Source organism: Pseudophryne corroboree, chromosome 1 (genome assembly GCF_028390025.1).
Source record: "Pseudophryne corroboree isolate aPseCor3 chromosome 1, aPseCor3.hap2, whole genome shotgun sequence".
Classification (NCBI taxonomy): Eukaryota; Metazoa; Chordata; class Amphibia; order Anura; family Myobatrachidae; genus Pseudophryne; species Pseudophryne corroboree.
The window spans coordinates 308703756-308723925 of NC_086444.1; the positions used below are offsets into that span (position 1 = coordinate 308703756).

At 45.9% G+C, this 20170-nt stretch overlaps 1 protein-coding gene across 3 annotated transcripts in view; it reads right to left on the bottom strand.

Annotated features, from left to right (window-relative positions):
* The window catches only part of CFAP251 (cilia and flagella associated protein 251), a 263063-nt gene that overhangs the window by 99392 nt on the left and 143501 nt on the right, over positions 1-20170 (bottom strand). For all 3 annotated transcript variants that reach the window (XM_063964473.1, XM_063964472.1, XM_063964474.1), the window contains one exon: positions 4129-4240. In XM_063964473.1, the coding sequence (XP_063820543.1) occupies positions 4129-4240 (112 nt within the window). The remainder of the gene's footprint in view (positions 1-4128; positions 4241-20170) is intronic.

A 20170-nucleotide genomic window follows, 5' to 3' on the forward strand; every position in this document is an offset into this window, starting at 1 on the left:
ACGTGTAATGTATGTAATGTATGCTACGTTCTTCCCCCTTTTTATGCTATGTATTCTCCCTTCATGTTGCTGCTTGGTGATGCATTGTACCACAAAAAATTCCTAATGTACGTGAGTACACCTGGCCAATAAAGCCGATTCTGATTCTGATATGTACTGTATGTGTGTATACACAGTATCATGCACACTCATTGCAACGCTTGCATGTAAACATACAGGCTTTTAGACACGTCTTTACCAGATCAATTAACCACTAGTTATTACTGCGCCGTATTAATTAGAACAAATGTAAGAGCTACAAACAATGTTCCAGCATATCACCCATCCTCATAGAGGACCCATGATAACAGAACTGATGAGAGATAGTGACAGACTTCATATTAATTTTCTGAACTGTGGGGGTCATTCAGATCTGATCGCTAGGCAGCAATTTTTGCAGTCCTGCGATCAGATAGTCGCCGTCTACAGGGGGAGTGTATTTTCGCTGTTGAAGTGCGCGATCACGTGTAGCAGAGCTGCACAAACTGATTTTGTGCAGTATCTGCGCAGTCCAGGACTTACTCAGCCGCTGTAATCACATCAGGCTGTTCGGGACTGGATTTGATGTCAGACACCCTCCCTGAAAACGTTTGATCCCGCCTGCGTTTTTACGGACACTCCCTGAAAACGGTCGGTTACCACCCACAAACGGCCTCTTCCTGTCAATCTCCCTGTGAACGCTCGTGCAAATGTATCCTTCACACAATCCCATCGCTGACCGGTGATCCCCGTTGCAGCCGTCCGTCGCGCCTGCGCAATGCAGTGCATATGCATGCGCAGTTCGGATCTGATTGCCTGCTGTGCACGATCAGATCTGAATGACCCCCTGTGAAAGAGTGAGTCCCTGTCAGTATCTTGGGGGGAGAGGAAGGGGGAATGTACAGGATATTCACTGGGTGCTTGAAACAAGGAAATGTGAGTAGTGGAGTTGGGCGGCAATATGTATATTAAATCCATAAATATCACTGTTTGTTTACATTTTCTATGCTGATGTTAACAGATGTATAAAAGCCTGAAAATAATATCTGTATCTGTAAGTAGTGTTTTATGTGAATTGTAAGGGTATAAAGCACCCCTTACTGCACATCAATATGGATAATAGCAGTCTCCTCTGATTTTGGGGTATATTTACTAAAGTACGGATATTTAGAAGTGGAGATGTGGCCCACAGCAACCAATCAGATTCTACTTATCATTTATCTAGCACCTTCTAGAAGATAACAGGTAGAACCTGATTGGTTGCTATGCTATCTCCATATGTAAAAACCCACATTTTAGTAAATATATATCTTTGTACGCTTAAAAGAGTGTTTCATGATCTGGGCGACCATTCTCAGTATCTTTTCTTATTTTCTTAAGTCCTATGCTGTGTAGAGTAAAGGATAATTTCATCCCCCCTCTGTACTAGTGGGAACTGATTTCATACTCCTCTGCTAGGTACAGTTTATCTAAAACAAAGTAGCAACAAAGTAGCAATAGTCAATTTATTGTTGACCCTGTTGAAACAGCGCATCTAGGCCAATCCAGGGGACGGGGAAATTGAGAGGGGTCATGTCACAGCTGAACTGTAAATTCGCACTGCTAAGATAAATCTGCCCAGCAATTGTATCAGCATATGAAAGCAGGCAGTAGTTGTCTTGGATGCAGTAGGAATTTGCAATTGAAATCCTTGCATCGCAACATGATTTTTCAATGGGCAAATTTGCAATCTTTGGCCCCGATTAGGAGTTGAACTTAATTTGGAAAGAAGGCGCATCTTCTGATTTTTAGCAAACTGCGCATGTGTTGTGAGTTGTGACCTATATATGCAACTTAGAGCTACGAGCGAATCTTAGTCGTATGCATCTTAGTTGCTTCTCACAGACAGCTGAATAGGCGTTACTGGAATTTCGCACATAGGGACTCATCCCATGGGCATGTCATTGGTGGGCAGACAGAGTGGCATACTATTCTGAGCTGAGGGTTAGGAGCAGGTTTGGAATGGCCCACAGGGGTACAGGGGTAACCCCCGGCAGTCCTCACTGCCTGAGGGCCCAAACCCTCCTTTAGGGATCAGGTTCCAGACTGTGTACTTGAATTATATGTTATACATATGTTATATTATACTCAGGGCCGGATTAACAATGGGGCAGTTTTAGCTGCAGCTTCAGGCCCCCTATAAAAATAGGCCCACAAGATCTACTGGGGTGCTGTACACCCCCCCATCACCACAAGCCGTCCGCCCATTGTTCAAATGCCAGGGATACTGTCACACTATGTGTGACTCACACATGGCCGTGGCACAGTGGAAGGCTTCTCCACTAGTGGAAATGGAAGGCTTCCCTGTGCCGAATAGTGTCTCATGCCAGAGCAGGGCGTTACTGCAATGGGTGCTGTAGCTATGGGGCCTGCTTTCCCTGCACCTTGCTCAAGCCACCAAAAGTTCCCTGCGCCAGCCATCCAGTAAGCACTCAGAAAGACGAGCAGAGCCTCCCCACGATGTGACTGACAGCACCCCTCCCTCTAGTTACCCACCACCCCAACTGCCTGTTGACTGGTCCTTCCTTCCCAACTTTACAAATCGTACTGCATGGATCAGTCTAGGACCGATCCATCTATCTCCCACCTCTCCCTGCTAGTAGTCCTCTGGGACTTCTTGGGGAAATCTGTAGTAGGGATTTTTGATGATACTCTATGTTAGAATTTGATATTCCACATGGTACTGTAGTTTTATCTGTGTTTCTGGATGATCAGCAGGGCAATGGGATGGATTCAATGTTTGCTTGCATATCTCCATATCCATACATACACAATAATGCCATGTGAGTGTCTTATGCAATTTCGAACAGCATTAGTAGAGGAGTGTCCATACCAAGGATTGCCATAGGCTACTGGACTTGTCCTATTTATACAGAAATACTTTTCCATGAACTGCTAAACCTCCTTTTTAATAAGTAGCAGTCCTAGGAATGGACACTTCTCTACTAACGATGTACGAAATTGCATAAGACACTGCCTATCCAGGGTGTTTGTGTTCTGCGAGATTCATTTTATTGATTAATGCCATTGTTGTTTTTACAATGTTTTGCATATTAAACATATAATTCTATTAATATTGTTCTAACCAATGAGTCAAGAAGTCATTTATCAGCTCCTTTCAGAAGCCTAGTTTCAAAGCCCAAAACGTCCGCTCCTCACAGCAGAGGCACAGGGCAGGCGGGGAGGAGAGAAGGGGAGGATTCAGCAGCATCGTGCGTAGCCGAGTGCGACGTCACTGCACACGGGGAAATCAGGAGTTCCGGATAGCTGACCTGAGGGCTGGGAGCAGTGGGCGGGGGGGGGGGAATGTTACCACAAGGGGGCCGCAGCCTGTACGAGCAATGCTATTTATTTTTAACTACACACAGCGGGCGGCCATAGCTATGCCGCAATATAAATACCTATTTACCATTACATACATCCATGCTGCAGCCGCAGCACTGCCGTAGCTGGACCAATTCTTTTGAACTTGCATTTTACTTGTACTATTGGCTGACTTTTTCCTTTATTTTCCTAATGATTGTAATTCCAAACAATTTTGTTATGGTGAAGAGATACGGATTGTATTGTCTTGATGTAATTGCTTTTACAAATATTTAGTGGCTCATCAAGGTAGCCATGTTTTAGTTTAGACTTGAGTAATGTCACAGTTTATGTACTAGTATACCAGCTAAACTTCATTGCTCACCATAGGGCGCAGTGCTGATTCAGAGGTGTACGCTGTGGTGGCACTGGACACAAGCAGTCATTGTTTTCAGTCTATATATGCATCCAAGTCTTACTGTACATGCATCTCGATTGTAACAGCACAAAGACGCAGATTGAAATTGCATGCAATTGAGGGAGTGGGGACCCAAACTAATATCTTGCTTACGGCCCCATGAGGTCTAAATATGGCTCTGCATAGGGTAGATGTTTAAGTGGCGTCAGCGGTGACAGCAGTTGCTCTTCAGAACACAGGAGGATGATTGCATTGGAATTGTTACTCTGAATCAGACCCTTCAGCTGTATTTGCTCCTTCATGTACATAAGGCCCAAAGTATTCATAACAAAATATATCAGAAATCATACCTTATCATCTGTAATATATGCCAGGTAGCTGTTACTGGGATCCCGATCACATGAAGAAAACACTTCCATTTTTCTCACAGGAGAACCAAATGTTGGCCCCAAAAGAGTCTTCCTAATGGAGAAAGTGAATATTACAGTAAAAAAAAGCTTGCTATCATTTACTGCCCCCAACCATTCCAATGTCACATTACAGCTCACAATCAATCCAAGATCCAGTAGGCCATAGGCTCCATTTGGAGATTTCCCAGTAGGTAATTCATGGGGCCATCAGAGGCTGCCTTCTCCCCACTCCAAAAAAAGTAATAATGAGCCTAATTCAGCATGGAATGCTGCACCGACAGTGTGCGCACGCGCAGAAGCTGCACTGCGCGTGCACACAGTGAGATGTGACGGCATCTCACATGTGCGAATGCCTCTGCTTGTTTGACAGACAGGCATTGGCGGGGCGGGAGGGGGCACCGCGTCGGTGTTTCATGGGCAGCGTTGGGGGGGGCGTCTGAACAACACAGTCGGACCATTTGTGGGGCGGCCGGCGGCTGCCTGCGAACCAAAAGATGGCGGGTTATCGTCTGCCTTAGCAGCTAGGCTGCGTAGGCAGAGGGCAACCCTAAACATGCGAGAGCACTGCCGTTGTGCGGGGGGTACCCCAGCATGTGGGGCGGACTTGCCCTGTGCTGGGCTTCCCCCCTCATGTCAGTGTAATGGGTTGTAGATGTGTGATAAGTGACCAATGCTGAATTAGGCCCTTTACACAATTTGTTGCACAGATAAACCCTGACCTATTACCTCCTTCATGTACCTTCTTTCCCCATGCCTGTATGTACTTAATCACCCTGAACCAGGGGCTGGCTGGCAGCTTTCAGCCCCAGGGGCAGACTCAAGCAAGCGGTCCAGCTTTTCACAGGGAATCTGCAGTCAGATGGCCCTGGAACACTTAAATTGCACCCTGCCCCCTGCTCAGCCAGCCCCTGCCCCGAACCACATCTCTTTCCACCAAGTGCTACGAGTGAGCATACTGTGGTGTTAGAGGTCAGGAGCAGGGGGCCTTTAACTCCCTGTTGTGTGAGCAACAAAACCAGATGGAACACATTTACACAAGTAGTGAAAAGCAGAAAGAGAGAAGGGTATGAGGACATACAGAGAGGAACAACACAAGGGGAGTTATCAGGGGGTGCAAAACTCCATAGTGGGTAGTCCATGGATTCCAAAGAATAGCACATTTATTAAAAGTAGTGTGGAGGGGAGTGGTATGCAGAATGCCGGCTGTGGCGGGGAGGGGTGTGAGCGCAATAAGCTCGCCATAGGATCTATTCCCACTCTATGGGGGTCGTGGACACCCACGAGTGGGAATAGTCCCTGTTGGTCAGCATGCCGACCGTCGGGATAGCGAGGGGGCAGGGTGGAGGTATTGCGACCGGTGGTCTCCTGACCGCCACTCACATAACTACATCCCATGTGGAGGATACTGGAAATATTCTCCATGCATTAAACTTGCCAGGCTCTATTCACAATAGATAACAATGAAGGTGGAGGGAAGGGGTGGGGGGGGGGGTTCCTGTTGTTTCCAATACCGTTCAATTTTCCATTTAGTGGTACTTTGTGTGTGTATGATGAGTTTCTGGGTGTGTCTGGAATTTTGATTAACAGTAGGGAGGAGGAGAGGTTGTCTGGCACTCGTGTTCTAGTAACATTTTTAATCAGGAGATGTACCTAAAAGAGGACCACCACACATGAGGGAGAGTGCCCACAGACCCACATGTCCTTCAGCAATAAGGTGAGGTGTTTTGGAGCACAGTGTCAATAGTTTAAGAACAATTTCCAATTGATAGTACTGCAAACATTTTAGCCTGAACCTCAGGGACGTTGTCACCCATGTCTCCTACTACTTAAGCTTAAGAGGATTTTTAAGAGGCCAATTCCAAAACACGACTAAACATTAGATGATCAAGATTAGACCCCTAGATTAAGTTTTCTGGATGCCCTGTACCGGCCCCAACCCCACAACCCATTGTTTCATGGGAGAGGGTGGGGCTGCCGGCAGGAGATCCGAGGCAGTGTCGAGCAGGCTGGACTCTCCAGACAGCTCTACACACTGCAGAGGCACTCTGAGAGGTACTAAAGCAGCGCTACTGGCCGTGGCACCCTGCTAGCCAGATGAAGTGCCGTTGGGCAGCGACTGTGTGACTCTCACAGTCCTGCTCCCTGGGAGACAGAAATGCTCACACATCCATCCCTATGGCCTTGCTGGATGCAAATTCAAGTGTTACAAAGGGATTGGGAACAAAGGCAAACTTGGTGGGAGATCCATAAAAGTTACAGAGGCTGTTTAAGCTTTACTGAAGAATAAATGTATGCCTATTTTGGAAGCTAAACAAATGGATAATAGCATGGTGTAAGTGTATGTGATGTGTGCATATGCAATTGGTGCTAGTGCCAGTGAACTGGTATCAGTGAACGCATTTATGCCTGCAATTAGAGCACCATTACAGGAAACTCTGCTTCAGCACAAAGCAGTGATTTGAACCTGCTTAAGAAATGTTATGCACACCAGTGCCTGCAGGAAAGTACTGGTGTCAGGACTGTTATGCACTCCAGTGCCTGCAGGAATGTACTGGTGTTTGAACTGTTATGCAAAACAAATGGACTTACAGACAGACTGGGGAATATGACATAACGTACACAGAAGGTGATAGGGTAACAAAATACACACAAAGTGAACAGAGAAGCCCAGAGGCTAAGGAACTGGGTATCTCCCTTGTATTAGAACTGCTCAGATGGGAAAAGCAAGATGTTGTGTTTTAATACGTAGAGAACCCGAAATGCTGTTGCTAAGGGCAACAGCAAAACCCTAAAGGGTTACCAACGGGTGTGGCAGTAAACTCCTTGGTCAGAGATGGAATGATAGACACAAGGAGAGTCTCCACAATCCTAATTCTCACTTGCAGTGCACAGGTTCAGCTTACTGCCACTAAACTGACCCCTGACACCTTGCACAGTGAGACAGGATTAGACAGGCAAGTCTTAGAATACAGCCGCAAACTTGCTAAGTTCACAGAGTAGTAACAGAACCCCAGCAAGCTAAACGACTGACTCCAGTCTTACTGCTAGGTCTGGATTGGCAGAGTGTAATACCAAATCCCCAGGCCTAATTGCAGTAAGCAACAAACAAATACAAAGCTACACAGTACTGGCTAACTTTCAGAAACTGACTAACCAACAAAGATTCAGCAGCATCTGCTTACCCTGAGAAGAGGCCTTATAAAGCAGGTGCTGTCCACGCCCCACTCAGACCTCACAGACTGAGCACAAAAACCAGCACCGGATCCCCTGCCATGCACAGAGCCTATAACCACTGCACAGCAAAAGACCCGAACCGGAGTATCAGCTGCGCTCAGGTCACTCCGCTAGCACTTGTCTCCCGGTTGCCATGACGACGTGGCAGCACAGGGCAGGAGACCCTAACAAGAAAGTGCAAATGTTTTCCCCAAAGTAACTGAGGTATTTGTAAATTCTGCTAGCTGGTGTGAATTAAACATAACACGTGGTTAGCATTCTGTAAACATTTATATATAACGAAAGAAACTGTTTTGAATAATAAAGAATCTGTCTATAATAAACATTCAGCAACACAGATACAAAAAAGAGAAATGAGACGGGCAGAATGTTTGCTACACACTGTATTACTCATCCGCCTACACACTACCAAGTGTAACATTAAAGCCAAATATCAAGCGCTGTACTCTGAAGAACAGATGTGCCTTCAGTTATTAAATGTGATGGAATAATACACAGCAATTAATCATTAGTCCCTGGAGTGTTAAAAGATTAATTGTATTATAATAATACTTTAACACTTTGGGGGTAATTCAGACCTGATCGCTAGGGTGCTCTTTTTGCAGCCCTGCGATCAGATAGTTGCCGCCTACAGGGGGAGGGTATTAGCTCTGTGTAAGTGTGCGTTCACATTTGTAGCAGAGCTGCACAAACATCAATTTCTGCAGTCTCTGCTCAACCCAGGACTTACTCTGCTGCTACGATGTGATTCTGGTGATCGGGGCGGAGCTGATGTCAGACACCCTCTCTGAAAACGCCTGGTCCCTTATGCGTTTTTCCGGACACTCCTGTAAAATGGTCAGTTGCCACCCACAAACGTCTTCTTCCTGTCAATCACCTTGCGATCGCCTGAGCGATCACTTTTTTCGCACCATCCCGCAACTATGCACCGATGCCCGGTGCAGCCGTCTGACACGCCGGCGCATTGCAGTGCATACGCAGTTTAGATCTGATCGCCCGCTGTGCGAAAACGCACAGCAGCGATCAGGTCTGAATTACCCCCTTGTGCGCTAGTCATGAAGTTCTCTCAACCTATCGTAAGTACAGTTTAAGAAAGCATATGGGCAGGATGACATGCCGCCCGAGTTTGGCCATTGTGTGGGACTCTGGCCGAACCCGGACGTTTTTTTAAAGGGGCAATCAATTACAAGGAAAAACGAAGTGATTGCCTCTTTTGCCCTTTATGCAGCTTGTATGCCTAAAGCTATTAAATGAGTAAATCAATAGTGGGCAAAGGGTTAAAGAGCACCTGTCACTAGAGCTGTGCCAACCTTCAGGCTAAGCTCTGGGCACTGGCTTTAAACACATACACAAATGTGCATACATTTTTCATGGAATTACTTAATGTGGCAGTATCATCAAAGATGGCGCTGATGAGCAGGTGATTCAGTGTGGAGCCGGAGACATCCACCCACACAGGGACCACACCTAGAGGCTGCCTATTGAGACAGAACCCATGTGGGACTAGAGCAGTCAAACAGTCCAGGTGGGGACTGCAGTCAGAGCAGAGTGTTTGGAAGCCAGTGGGGGCTAGGAGGCCCATGTCTACACCTGTAGGAGACAGGGAATACCACCAAACTCTGACTCTGCATTTTGGAAGTTGTGGCAGCCAGCTAAGCCATGCCGAAGCCTGTGATATACCAACAGGAAGCAGGCAAGACTTATAGACTTCGTGAGACACTTTGTGTTGCAGACTATGTGCCCATATAGAGGGGGGCCAATAAGTGAGATAGTGCCCTGCATGAGGACTAGGCTGTTTGCTATTTTATGTTCATTTATGTTGATTGCTGCCAGTAAAGCATTATTTAATTCATTCACTGGAATAGCTGTCTTTGGATCCTGATTAAGCACCTAAACACTGCACCAATACACCCCTCTACCGAGCGAATTACCCCAGGTCATCACAAAACATAGAATTTGACGGCAGATAAGAACCACCTGCCCTTTTTAAATGGCAAGCGTTTATGAGCACAAACTTTTTAATCAATCTGTTATATTTACATTAATTTCTGTATAGCTAGGATGTTTTTGTCTTACATGTGATTTCATAAAAAAAATATAATATAGCATGATAGGATTAAATTGTAAACGTACATGATAAAGGGAAGGAGGATAACAACCAGTAATGTAAAACTGCCATGCAGTAATCTAAAATGTTCAAATAAATGAAAAAAATCTAAATAGGACATCTTAAGAGATGAGAAAGGGCCTAATTCAGCATGAGTTGTAGTTTTGCGAGAAATTGCAAAATTACAACTCCATCCTCTAGCAGGTGGGGGGTCGCCCAGCACTGAGCAAGGCCGCCCCGAATGGCGGGTCTTTATCCCCTGCTAAAATGCGAGCGCATTGCTAAACAGCGATGCACTCGCATGTTTAGGGTAGCCCCCTGCCTCCGCAGCCTAGCTGTGAAGGCAGTCGCCGGATTGCCATGTTTTGGGTTGCAGCAGCTACATGTGATGTCCTGCAGCCGCAACGGCCAACCCTGCAAACAGTCCAGACACAACTCCACTGTCCGGATCGCGGCCCCCAACGCTGTCCCCAAAATGTTGCGTCACCACCCACTGTGGGATTTAGATTGCAATAGCATGCAGTCATAGTCCTTGCGCATGCGCAGAAGTGTGGAAATTGCAGAATAGCGATTTCCCCACTTGTATGATCAGTGCTGAATCTGGCCCAAACTGCTACATGAAAAGGGAGTGCAAATTATTAAATAGATTTTGGCAGATAAGAAATCTAGTCTAACACTATGGGGTATAGTTAATTAAGTTTTGTAATGCAGGGAAAATTCCAGCATTAATGCCCGAAAATATTCAATTACGTTGTCTAGCATAAGAGTATTTGCATACCATGCTCTAACCTGTACACATCCCCTATTTGCAAATGCCAGTCAGTGTTGCAAGAAATCTCTGCTGCCACCTACGCAAATCGCTCCAGCTTTTTGCTAGTGATTATTTGGTCCGGTTTGTCCCCAAATGATGGAAAATATCCTCTTGGGCATGTGGATAAGCTGCCCTCTTGTCTGCTGTACAAGAGAATTGTCTCAATAGGATTTTCACAAAAATAAGGAGCTCTATATTAGTATATGGCATTTGCCTTTATGTTTTCCTTGCAGCTCCTTCTTATAGCGTTTTGCTTGGGACAGCCTCAGCCATCACTATCAATTAGTAATTTACTGACAGTTCTATAAAAGTTAAAACTAAACATTGACATAATATTTTGTTCTAGTAATGCATCTTTAATGCCAATTAATCGGCTTATTCCCTTTCCTGCTGGCATTCCTGACTAAAGGGGACATGTACTAAGTGGTGATAAAAGTGGAGAAGTGAGCCAGTGGAGAAGTTGCCCATGGCAACCAATCAGCATTGACTTAACATTTAGAATTTGCATACTATAAATGTATACAGAGCAGCTGATTGGCTGCCATGGGCCACTTCTCCACTGGCTCACTTCTCCACTTTTATCACCGCTTAGTACATGTCCCCCTAAAGCCAGTAAAATCTATATGTAGAGAAGAGGAATAAAACAAGTACCAGAATAGAGTGGAGTAGAGTAGACAAAGTCATCTAAATAAGCACACACAAGTATGGACTATGCAGTGTTCTACATATGTTGAACACATCTTGTCAGGATCCGTACTGTCAGGACCCATCGGAATCTGCATTTGATTGTGGGCACAGGAACTGGGACCACTGGGTATATTGATGAAGCTGTTATGAGAATTACGAAGTATATAAATGATGCTATACACTGGAGAAGACTCTAGGTTGACACGCTAGACAAATAACCAGACTGGGAGACAATAATACTGGAAGCCGGACTGGTTTGGTGATGAGATTACCGGACTGGTACCAGAGGTCCTAAACTCCAGGCTTGGACTGGTAACAATGAAATCAGGAATACTGAACCCTGGGCTGGTACTGATGGGAATGAACACCAGACTTAGACTGGTGGCAAAGAAACTGGACACTGGACTGATACTGGTGAGACTGAGGCTGGACTAGGATCAGTAATGCTGGAAGCCAGTCTAGGACCAATAAACATAGCACAGCCTCAGGACACTTGAAGACTGTATCTGTGAATATAATGCTTGTACTGTGGTAGTAAGATGAGAAAATGAACACATAATACATGCTTGCTGCAGTAGAATGCTGGAGATATCAGGAGAGCACAGTGATTCCAGCACAGAACTGGGATGACAATATCCAGTTATATGAGCATTTAGTAGTAGGCTGGAACTTGCACACAAAGCAGATAAATAACATTTGCTTGCAGGAATATCAGAGGTTAATGCACACAGAGATCCAGGTAATCAGCAGGAAAACAGGTAATGCATTATTCCTTAGAGTAAATACAAGTGCTGCAAAACAGGACTCTGAAAGACTTGAAAGGTACAGGCAGAAACTCACTGGTGTTAGATTAGCTGAAGATCCACAGTGGAAAGTTCAAATAGCAGAGAAACTCACAGTGTCCCTAAGATGCAGGCATATAAACAGGTCTGTAGAATTCAGGAACAGATTCCAGCAAAGCTGATAACTTGAGAACACTGGTAAGTCTTTTTTTTTTATTTTTTTTTTATAAATCTGTTTATTTTGATTTTCATGGAATATAAGGCAAAACATGAACAAATCGTCAGTATTTGATGAAGTAAACAATTAGATCATATAGGTGGGTACATCAAACTATGTCAGAAAGTGAACATTCGATCTCATCTGAGTATGGGAACAGAGGTAATACTCCAGTAACTACATCATACACTAAAATCCTGTAATCATTAATGATATGAAAATCGTTAAATCCCATACTCCAAGAACAAGTCATAAAGCATAGGGTAACATCACTAAGAACAACACACGAAGTTACAGGAATATGGAGGTAGAAGAAGGCACATGTACCCACAGATCAGGTACTCAATACTTGTACCATAGTAACCCACAAGAAGGTATTCCCTGAAACTAAACATTAGGAACATCATCGAAAACCAATATTAATAAGAGAACAAGAGAGAGTTTAGAAAGAGAAAGAAGAAGAGGGCAGGGACGTACACTAGGGTAAATAGGGAAGGAGAGCAAAGATGCTCCTAACAATAAAAGTGAGGAAAGATAGCAGTGAATGCATCATTCTCCGGGCAGGGTGTGGAGGACTTCAACTTTAGGTCTTAACAGCATAAAACGATAAGGATGATCATGAAGTAGGCTCCTCTAACATCTTCCTATGGAGGAACCATTCGGTATGTTCAAAGACCTTAAATATCTGGGCCTGTGTGGACTGATCCCGTGACTCTATATAGAGACCCCACTTCTTGTAGAAAGTTTTAACCCCCACCTCTATATTGACTTGAACCGATTTCCTGTCGTAATATAGTATCTGTAAAAGTTTATCATGAACTTCCACCAGTGTAGGGGAAGAGGACAATTACCAGTGAGAAAGGATAATTTTCCTTGAGACCATTACCAAAATAGTGAGTATAATTTGCCGTTTCCCAGGTCCTAAATTCCAGTCAGAAAAATTTGCACACAAACAAGATAGGGGGGTTGCTGTTACACGTATATTCAGGAGCTTATTAATGTAGGCCAGAAGTTTGTGCCAAAAACGCCTGATCAGACCACACTCCCAAAACATATGGTAGAAGGAAGTCATACGTACATTACATTTGGGGCATTCCCCAGTTTCCGTGGGGTGGAACCTAGCATGTTGACTCGGGGAAATATAGGCTCTCTGTAGAGTACGGAGGTGAACCTCCTGTAAGTAAGGCGAAGCCAGGGCTTTAAGGGTAGAAACATAATGATCACTGAGTTGGTGTTGACTAGTAAGGCTAGGTATATCCTTACGCCATTGGGTAAGTAGTCTATCCCATCTACACTCTGTTGTACTAGATGTCAGAATAGAATATATTTGTCTAATGCGTGTCGGGCCCGCTCTATGTGTATTAAGCGAGAGCAGTAATGGGTAAGAAGAAGGAGGGGCTTCATGAGGATTAGTGAACGTGTGATTGACTGAGCCTAAATAGTGTCGTGTCTGGAGGTACATGAAAAAATGAGAATGAGGTAGGTCAAATTTCTCTTGGAGTGATGAGAAGGAATACATAGAGCCTCCTGGGTCAAATACTTTGGAAGAGTTTGAGAGTCCTTTCTCCTTCCAGAGCCGGTAATTTGAGTTAATGAGAGATGGGGGAAAAGCAGGATTACCCCATAGCGGAGTGCATATGGATTTCTCAGGACTACATTTAAATTTATTGTGTAAAGAGCGCCAATTATAATAGATATCACGAAAAAGGGGGTTGGTGAGGATGTGGTTCGGGACCAGGGAGGGTTTGGACAGGAGCAATGCTCCCGGGGAGTAAGGAGTGAATAGGGCCTCATCTAAAGCAGAGTCTGTATAGAGTTCCCTGTCAAACAGTCAATCAGCAATACATTTGAATAAAGACGCCATTGAGTAGGACGCGTAATCAGGAACACCGAATCCACCTGCGGACTTAGGGGCCATCAATTTATCTAAAGCGATGAATGCTTTTTTGCCTTTCCATAAGAACCTCGACATAACCTTCAGTAAATAGTGGATGTCATGCTTAGTAAGGCGGACTGGGAGCATCCGCATGAGATAAAATATTTTTGGAAAAACTATACTCTGTAACACAGCCATTCTCCCTAACAGGGACAGGGGCAACAATTTCCAACCGTCCAATAGCGTGGTGATACGTGCCAGGACAGGAGTGAAATTTTCCTCATATAGTCTGGAAAGGTTCGCTGGGATTTGAATCCCTAGGTATGTAATCTTTGTGTGGGCAATTTTGAATGAAAGAGATGGGAGAAGTGTGGGAATGGTACGGGAGGAGGGACTTAAGGGTAAAAGTTCCGACTTGGCCACATTAATCCTATACCCCGCCCTAATTCCGAATGCTTGTATCAATCCAAGGATCTCTGGAATAGAGCTCGACGGATCTGAAACAAATAATAGCATATCATCGGCAAAGAGGGCAAGGCGGAGGTCAACATCTCCAATTTTAATTCCCTTAATTACACTCGATTGGCGTAAGGCTATCGCCAGAGGCTCCAGTGCTATTGCAAATAGTAAGGGCGATAAAGGGCAGCCTTGTCTGGTACCCCTCTGAATCTCAAAGGAAGAAGAGAGAACTCCATTACAGGATATCTGGGTTTGTGGAGCCGTCTAAATAAGATTTTACTTACCGGTAAATCTACTTCTCGTAGTCCGTAGTGGATGCTGGGGACTCCGTAAGGACCATGGGAATAGACGGGCTCCGCAGGAGACATGGGCACTTTAAGAAAGAATTTAGATTCTGGTGTGCTCTGGCTCCTCCCTCTATGTCCCTCCTCCAGACCTCAGTTAGAGAAACTGTGCCCGGAAGAGCTGACAGTACAAGGAAAGGATTTTGGTAATCCAGGGCAAGATTCATACCAGCCACACCAATCACACCGTATAACTTGAGATAAACATACCCAGTCAACAGTATGAACAACAACAGAGCAACAGGTCCAACCCTGATGCAACCATAACATAACCCTTATTGAAGCAATAACTATATACAAGCATTGCAGAAGAAGTCCGCACTTGGGACAGGCGCCCAGCATCCACTACGGACTACGAGAAATAGATTTACCGGTAAGTAAAATCTTATTTTCTCTAACGTCCTAGTGGATGCTTGGGACTCCGTAAGGACCATGGGGATTATACCAAAGCTCCCAAACGGGCGGGAGAGTGCGGATGACTCTGCAGCACCGATTGAGCAAACACAAGGTCCTCCTCAGCCAGGGTATCAAACTTGTAGAACTTTGCAAAAGGGTTTGAACCTGACCAAGTAGCCGCTCGGCAAAGCTGTAATGCCAAGACCCCTCGGGCAGCCGCCCAAGAAGAGCCCACCTTCCTAGTGGAATGGGCCTTAACTGATTTTGGCAGCGGCAATCCAGCCGCAGAATGAGCCTGCTGAATCGTGTTACAGATCCAGCGAGCAATAGTTTGCTTTGAAGCAGGAGCACCAAGCTTGTTGGAAGCATACAGGATAAACAAAGACTCTGTTTTCCTGACCCTAGCCGTTCTGGCTACATAAACCTTCAAAGCCCTGACCACATCAAGCAACTCGGAATCCTCCAAGTCAGTAGTAGCCACAGGCACCACAATAGGTTGGTTTATATGAAAGGATGAAACCACTTTCGGCAGAAATTGTGGACGGGTCCGCAATTCTGCTCTATCCGCATGGAAAACCAGATAGGGGCTTTTATGTGACAAAGCCGCCAACTCTGACACACGCCTAGCCGAAGCCAAGGCTAATAGCATGACCACCTTCCACGTGAGATATTTCAACTCCACCGTTTTGAGTGGTTCAAACCAGTGGGATTTCAGGGAAATATGCAGCACTCCCTTTACAAATGTCTGAACGTCAGGTAGAGAAGTCAACTCCTTTTGAAAGAAAATGGATAGGGCCAAAATCTGGACCTTAATGGAACCCAATTTTAGGCCCAAATTCACTCCTGACTGTAGGAAGTGAAGGAAACGGCCCAGCTGGAATTACTCCATAGGGGCATTCCTGGCCTCACACCAAGCAACATATTTTCGCCATATACGGTGATAATGTTGAGCTGTCTTAGAGGAAGAGGCCACGGTTCCTCTGTGAGCATTTCTTGCAGATCTGGATACCAAGTCCTTCGTGGCCAATCTGGAACAATGAGTATCGTTCTCACTCCTCTTTTTCTTATTATTCTCAGCACCTTGGGTATGAGAGGAAGAGAAGGAAATACATAGACCGACTGGAACACCCACTGTGTCACCAGGGCGTCTACAGCTATCGCCTGAGGGTCTCTTGACCTGGCACAATACCTCTGTAGTTTTTTGTTGAGGCGGGATGCCATCATGTCCACCTGTGGCAGTTCCCACAGACATGCAGTCTGTGCGAAGACTTCCTGATGAAGTCCCCACTCTCCCGGGTGTAGGTCGAGTCCCGGGATGAACACTGCTGACAGTGCGCTTACGTGATTTTCCGCCCAGCGAAGAATTCTGGCGGCTTCTGCCATCGCTTCCCTGCTCCTTGTGCCGCCTTGTCGGTTTACATGAGCCACTGCGGTGATGGTGTCTGACTGAATCAGAACCGGTTGGTTGCGAAGCAGGGTCTCCGCTTGACGTAGGGCGTTGTATACGGCCCTTAGTTCCAGGATGTTGATGTGAAGGCAAGTCTCCTGACTTGACCACAGACCTTTGAAATTTCTTCCCTGTGTGACTGCACCCCACCCTCGGAGGCTTGCATCCGTGGTCACCAGGACCCAGTCCTGAATGCCGAATCTGCGGCCCTCGAGAAGGTGAGCACTCTGCAGCCACCACAGGAGAGACACCCTGGCCCTGGGGGATAGGGTGATTAACCGATGCATCTGAAGATGTGATCCGGACCACTTGTCCAGTAAGTCCCATTGAAAGGTCCTCGCATGGAACCTGCCGAAGGGAATGGCCTCGTATGATGCCACCATCCTTCCCAGGACTCGAGTGCAGTGATGCACTGACACCTGTTTTGGTTTTAATAGGTTCCTGACCAGTGTCATGAGCTCCTGAGCTCTCTCTATCGGGAGATAAACCCTTTTCTGGTCTGTGTCTAGAATCATGCCTAGGAAAGGCAGACGAGCCGTAGGAACCAACTGCGAATTTGAAATATTTAGAATCCAGCCGTGTTGCCGTTACACTTCCAGAGAAAGTGCTACGCTGATCAGCAACTGCTCTCTTGATCCCGCTTTTATGAGGAGATCGTCCAAGTATGGGATAATTGCGACCCCTTGTTTCCGCATGAGTACCATCATTTCCGCCATTACCTTGGTAAATATTCTCGGTGCCGTGGAGAGACCAAACGGCAACGTCTGAAATTGGTAATGACAATCCTGTACCACAAATCTGAGGTACGCCTGATGAGGTGGATAAATGGGGACATGAAGGTATGCATCCTTTATGTCCAGAGACACCATAAAATCCCCCCCTTCCAGGCTTGCGACGACCGCTCTCAGCGATTCCATCTTGAACTTGAACCTTTTCAGGTATATGTTCAGGGATTTTAAATTCAATATGGGTCTGACCGAACCGTCCGGTTTCGGGACTACAACATGGTTGAATAATAACCCCCTCCTTGTTGAAGGAGGGGAACCTTGACCACCACCTGTTGAAGATGCAATTTGTGAATTGCAGTTAACACTATTTCCCTCTCGTGGGGGGAAGCCGGCAGGGCCGTCGGTGAGGGGGCATCTCCTCGAAGTCCAGCTTGTATCCCTGAGACACAATCTCTATTGCCCAGGGATCCAACAGGGAGTAAACCCACTTGTGGCTGAAATTTCGAAGGCGTGCCCCCACCGGGCCTAGCTCCGCCTGTGGAGCCCCAGCGACATGCGGTGGATTTTGTAGAGGCCGGGGAGAACTTCTGTTCCTGGGAACTAGCTGTGTTGTGCAGCTTCTTTCCTCTGCCCCTGCCTCTGGCAAGAAAGGACGCACCTCTGACTTTCTTGTTTCTTTGTGATCGAAAGGACTGCATTTGATAATGTCGTGCTTTCCTAGGCTGTGCGGGAATATAAGGCAAAAGATCAGAATTACCAGCCATAGCTGTGGAGACCAGGTCCGAGATCGCTTTTCCACATAATCCTCAGCCTTGTAAGGTAAACCTTCCATATGCCTCTTAAGTCGGCATCACCTGTCCATTGCATGTTCCACAGGACACGTCAAGCAGAAATCGACATAGCGTTGACTCTAGAACCCAGTAGACTAATGTCTCTTTGGGCATGTTTTATATATATATCTAAGACAGCATCTTTTATATATATATATATATATATATATATATATCTATATCTATCTATATCTATATATATATATATATATATATATATATATATACATACTAGGGTCTCAATCTCTCCTGATAAGGTATCTGTCCACGCTGCTACAGCGCTATAAACCCATGCCGACACAATCGCCGGTCTGAGTAGTATACCAGAATGTGTGTAAATGGACTTCAAAGTACTTTTACTGCATGCTATCTGCAGGATCCCTGAGGATAGCTGTTAAGTCAGCGCTACCTTTTGGGCAAACATGACACCCTAGGGGAAGATTCCCATCGTATCCTGGCCCTAGTAGGGAAAGGATACTCCCTGAGAATTCTTTGTGGGAAGCTGCAGCTTCTTGTCTGGAGATTCCCGCTCTTTTTCTTCATGAGAGGAGGGAAATTTACCTCAGCTTTCTTCCCCTTAAACATGTGTACCCTTGTGTCAGGGACAGATGAGTCATCAGTGATATGCAAAACATTTTTTATTACAATAATCATATATTGAATACTTTCCTGCCATTTTGGCTGTAACTTTGCATTATCGTAGTCGACACTGGAGTCAGACTCTGTGTCGATATCAGTGTCTATTATTTTGGATAGTGAGCGTTGTGAGACTCTGAAGGTCTCTGCGACATAGGGACAGACATGGGTAGATTCCCTGTCTGTTCTCTAATCTTTTGTGCAATAAATTTACCTTAGCACTTAATTTCACATATCCAAACAGGTGTCGGCGTTGTCGACGGAGACACCACTCACACACACATTTGCTCCATCTCCTCCTTAGGGGAGCCTTTTACCTCAGACATGTCGACACACACGTACCGACACACCACACACTCAGGGAATGCTCATCTGAAGTCAATTCCCCCACAAGGCCCTTTGGAGAGACAGAGAGAGAGTATGCCAGCACACACCCCAGCGCTATAAACTCAGGAATAACACAGTAACTTAATGTTAACCCAGTAGCTGCTGTTTATATTGATTTTTGCGCCTAATTATGTGCCCCCCCCCTCTCTTTTTACCCTCTTCTACCGTGTATCTGCAGGGGAGAGCCTGGGGTGCTTCCTCTCAGCGGAGCTGTGGAGAAAAAATGGCGCAGGTGAGTGCTGAGGAAGAAGCCCCGCCCCCTCGACGGCGGGCTTCTGTCCCGCTTAAATATACATTTCCTTGGCGGGGGCTCATACATATATACAGTGCCCAACTGTATATATGTGTACTTTTGCCAAAAAAGGTCCATATGCTGCCCCCCCCCCCCCCCCCCCTGCACGCTTACAGTGACCGGAGTATGTGAGGTGTGTGGGAGCAATGGCGCACAGCTGCAGTGCTGTGCGTTACCTCAGTGAAGACCGGAGTCTTCTGCCGCCTGTGAAGTCTTCTTTGCTTCTCATACTCACCCGGCTTCTGTCTTCCGGCTCTGCGAGGGGGACGGCGGCGCGGCTCTGGGATCGGACGACGAGGGTGAGATTCCTGTGTACGATCCCTCTGGAGCTAATGGTGTTCAGTAGCCTAAGAAGCAGGACCTAGCTTCAGAGAGTAGGGCTGCTTCTCTCCCCTCTGTCCCACGATGCAGGGAGTCTGTTGCCAGCCAAGCTCCCTGAAAATAAAAAACCTAACAAAATACTTTCTCACAGCAAGCTCAGGAGAGCTCACTGAACAGCACCCAGCTCGTCCGGGTACAGTCTCAAACTGAGGTCTGGAGGAGGGACACAGAGGGAGTAGCCAGAGCACACCAGAATCTAAATTCTTTCTTAAAGTGCCCATGTCTCCTGCGGAGCCCGTCTATTCTCATGGTCCTTACGGAGTCCCCAGCATCCACTAGGACGTTAGAGAAAATACGTTTTAAAAGATTTACAAAAATCGGCAGAAAAGCCAAAGTGTAGGAGCGTGGAAAAGAGATGGTCCCAGTCT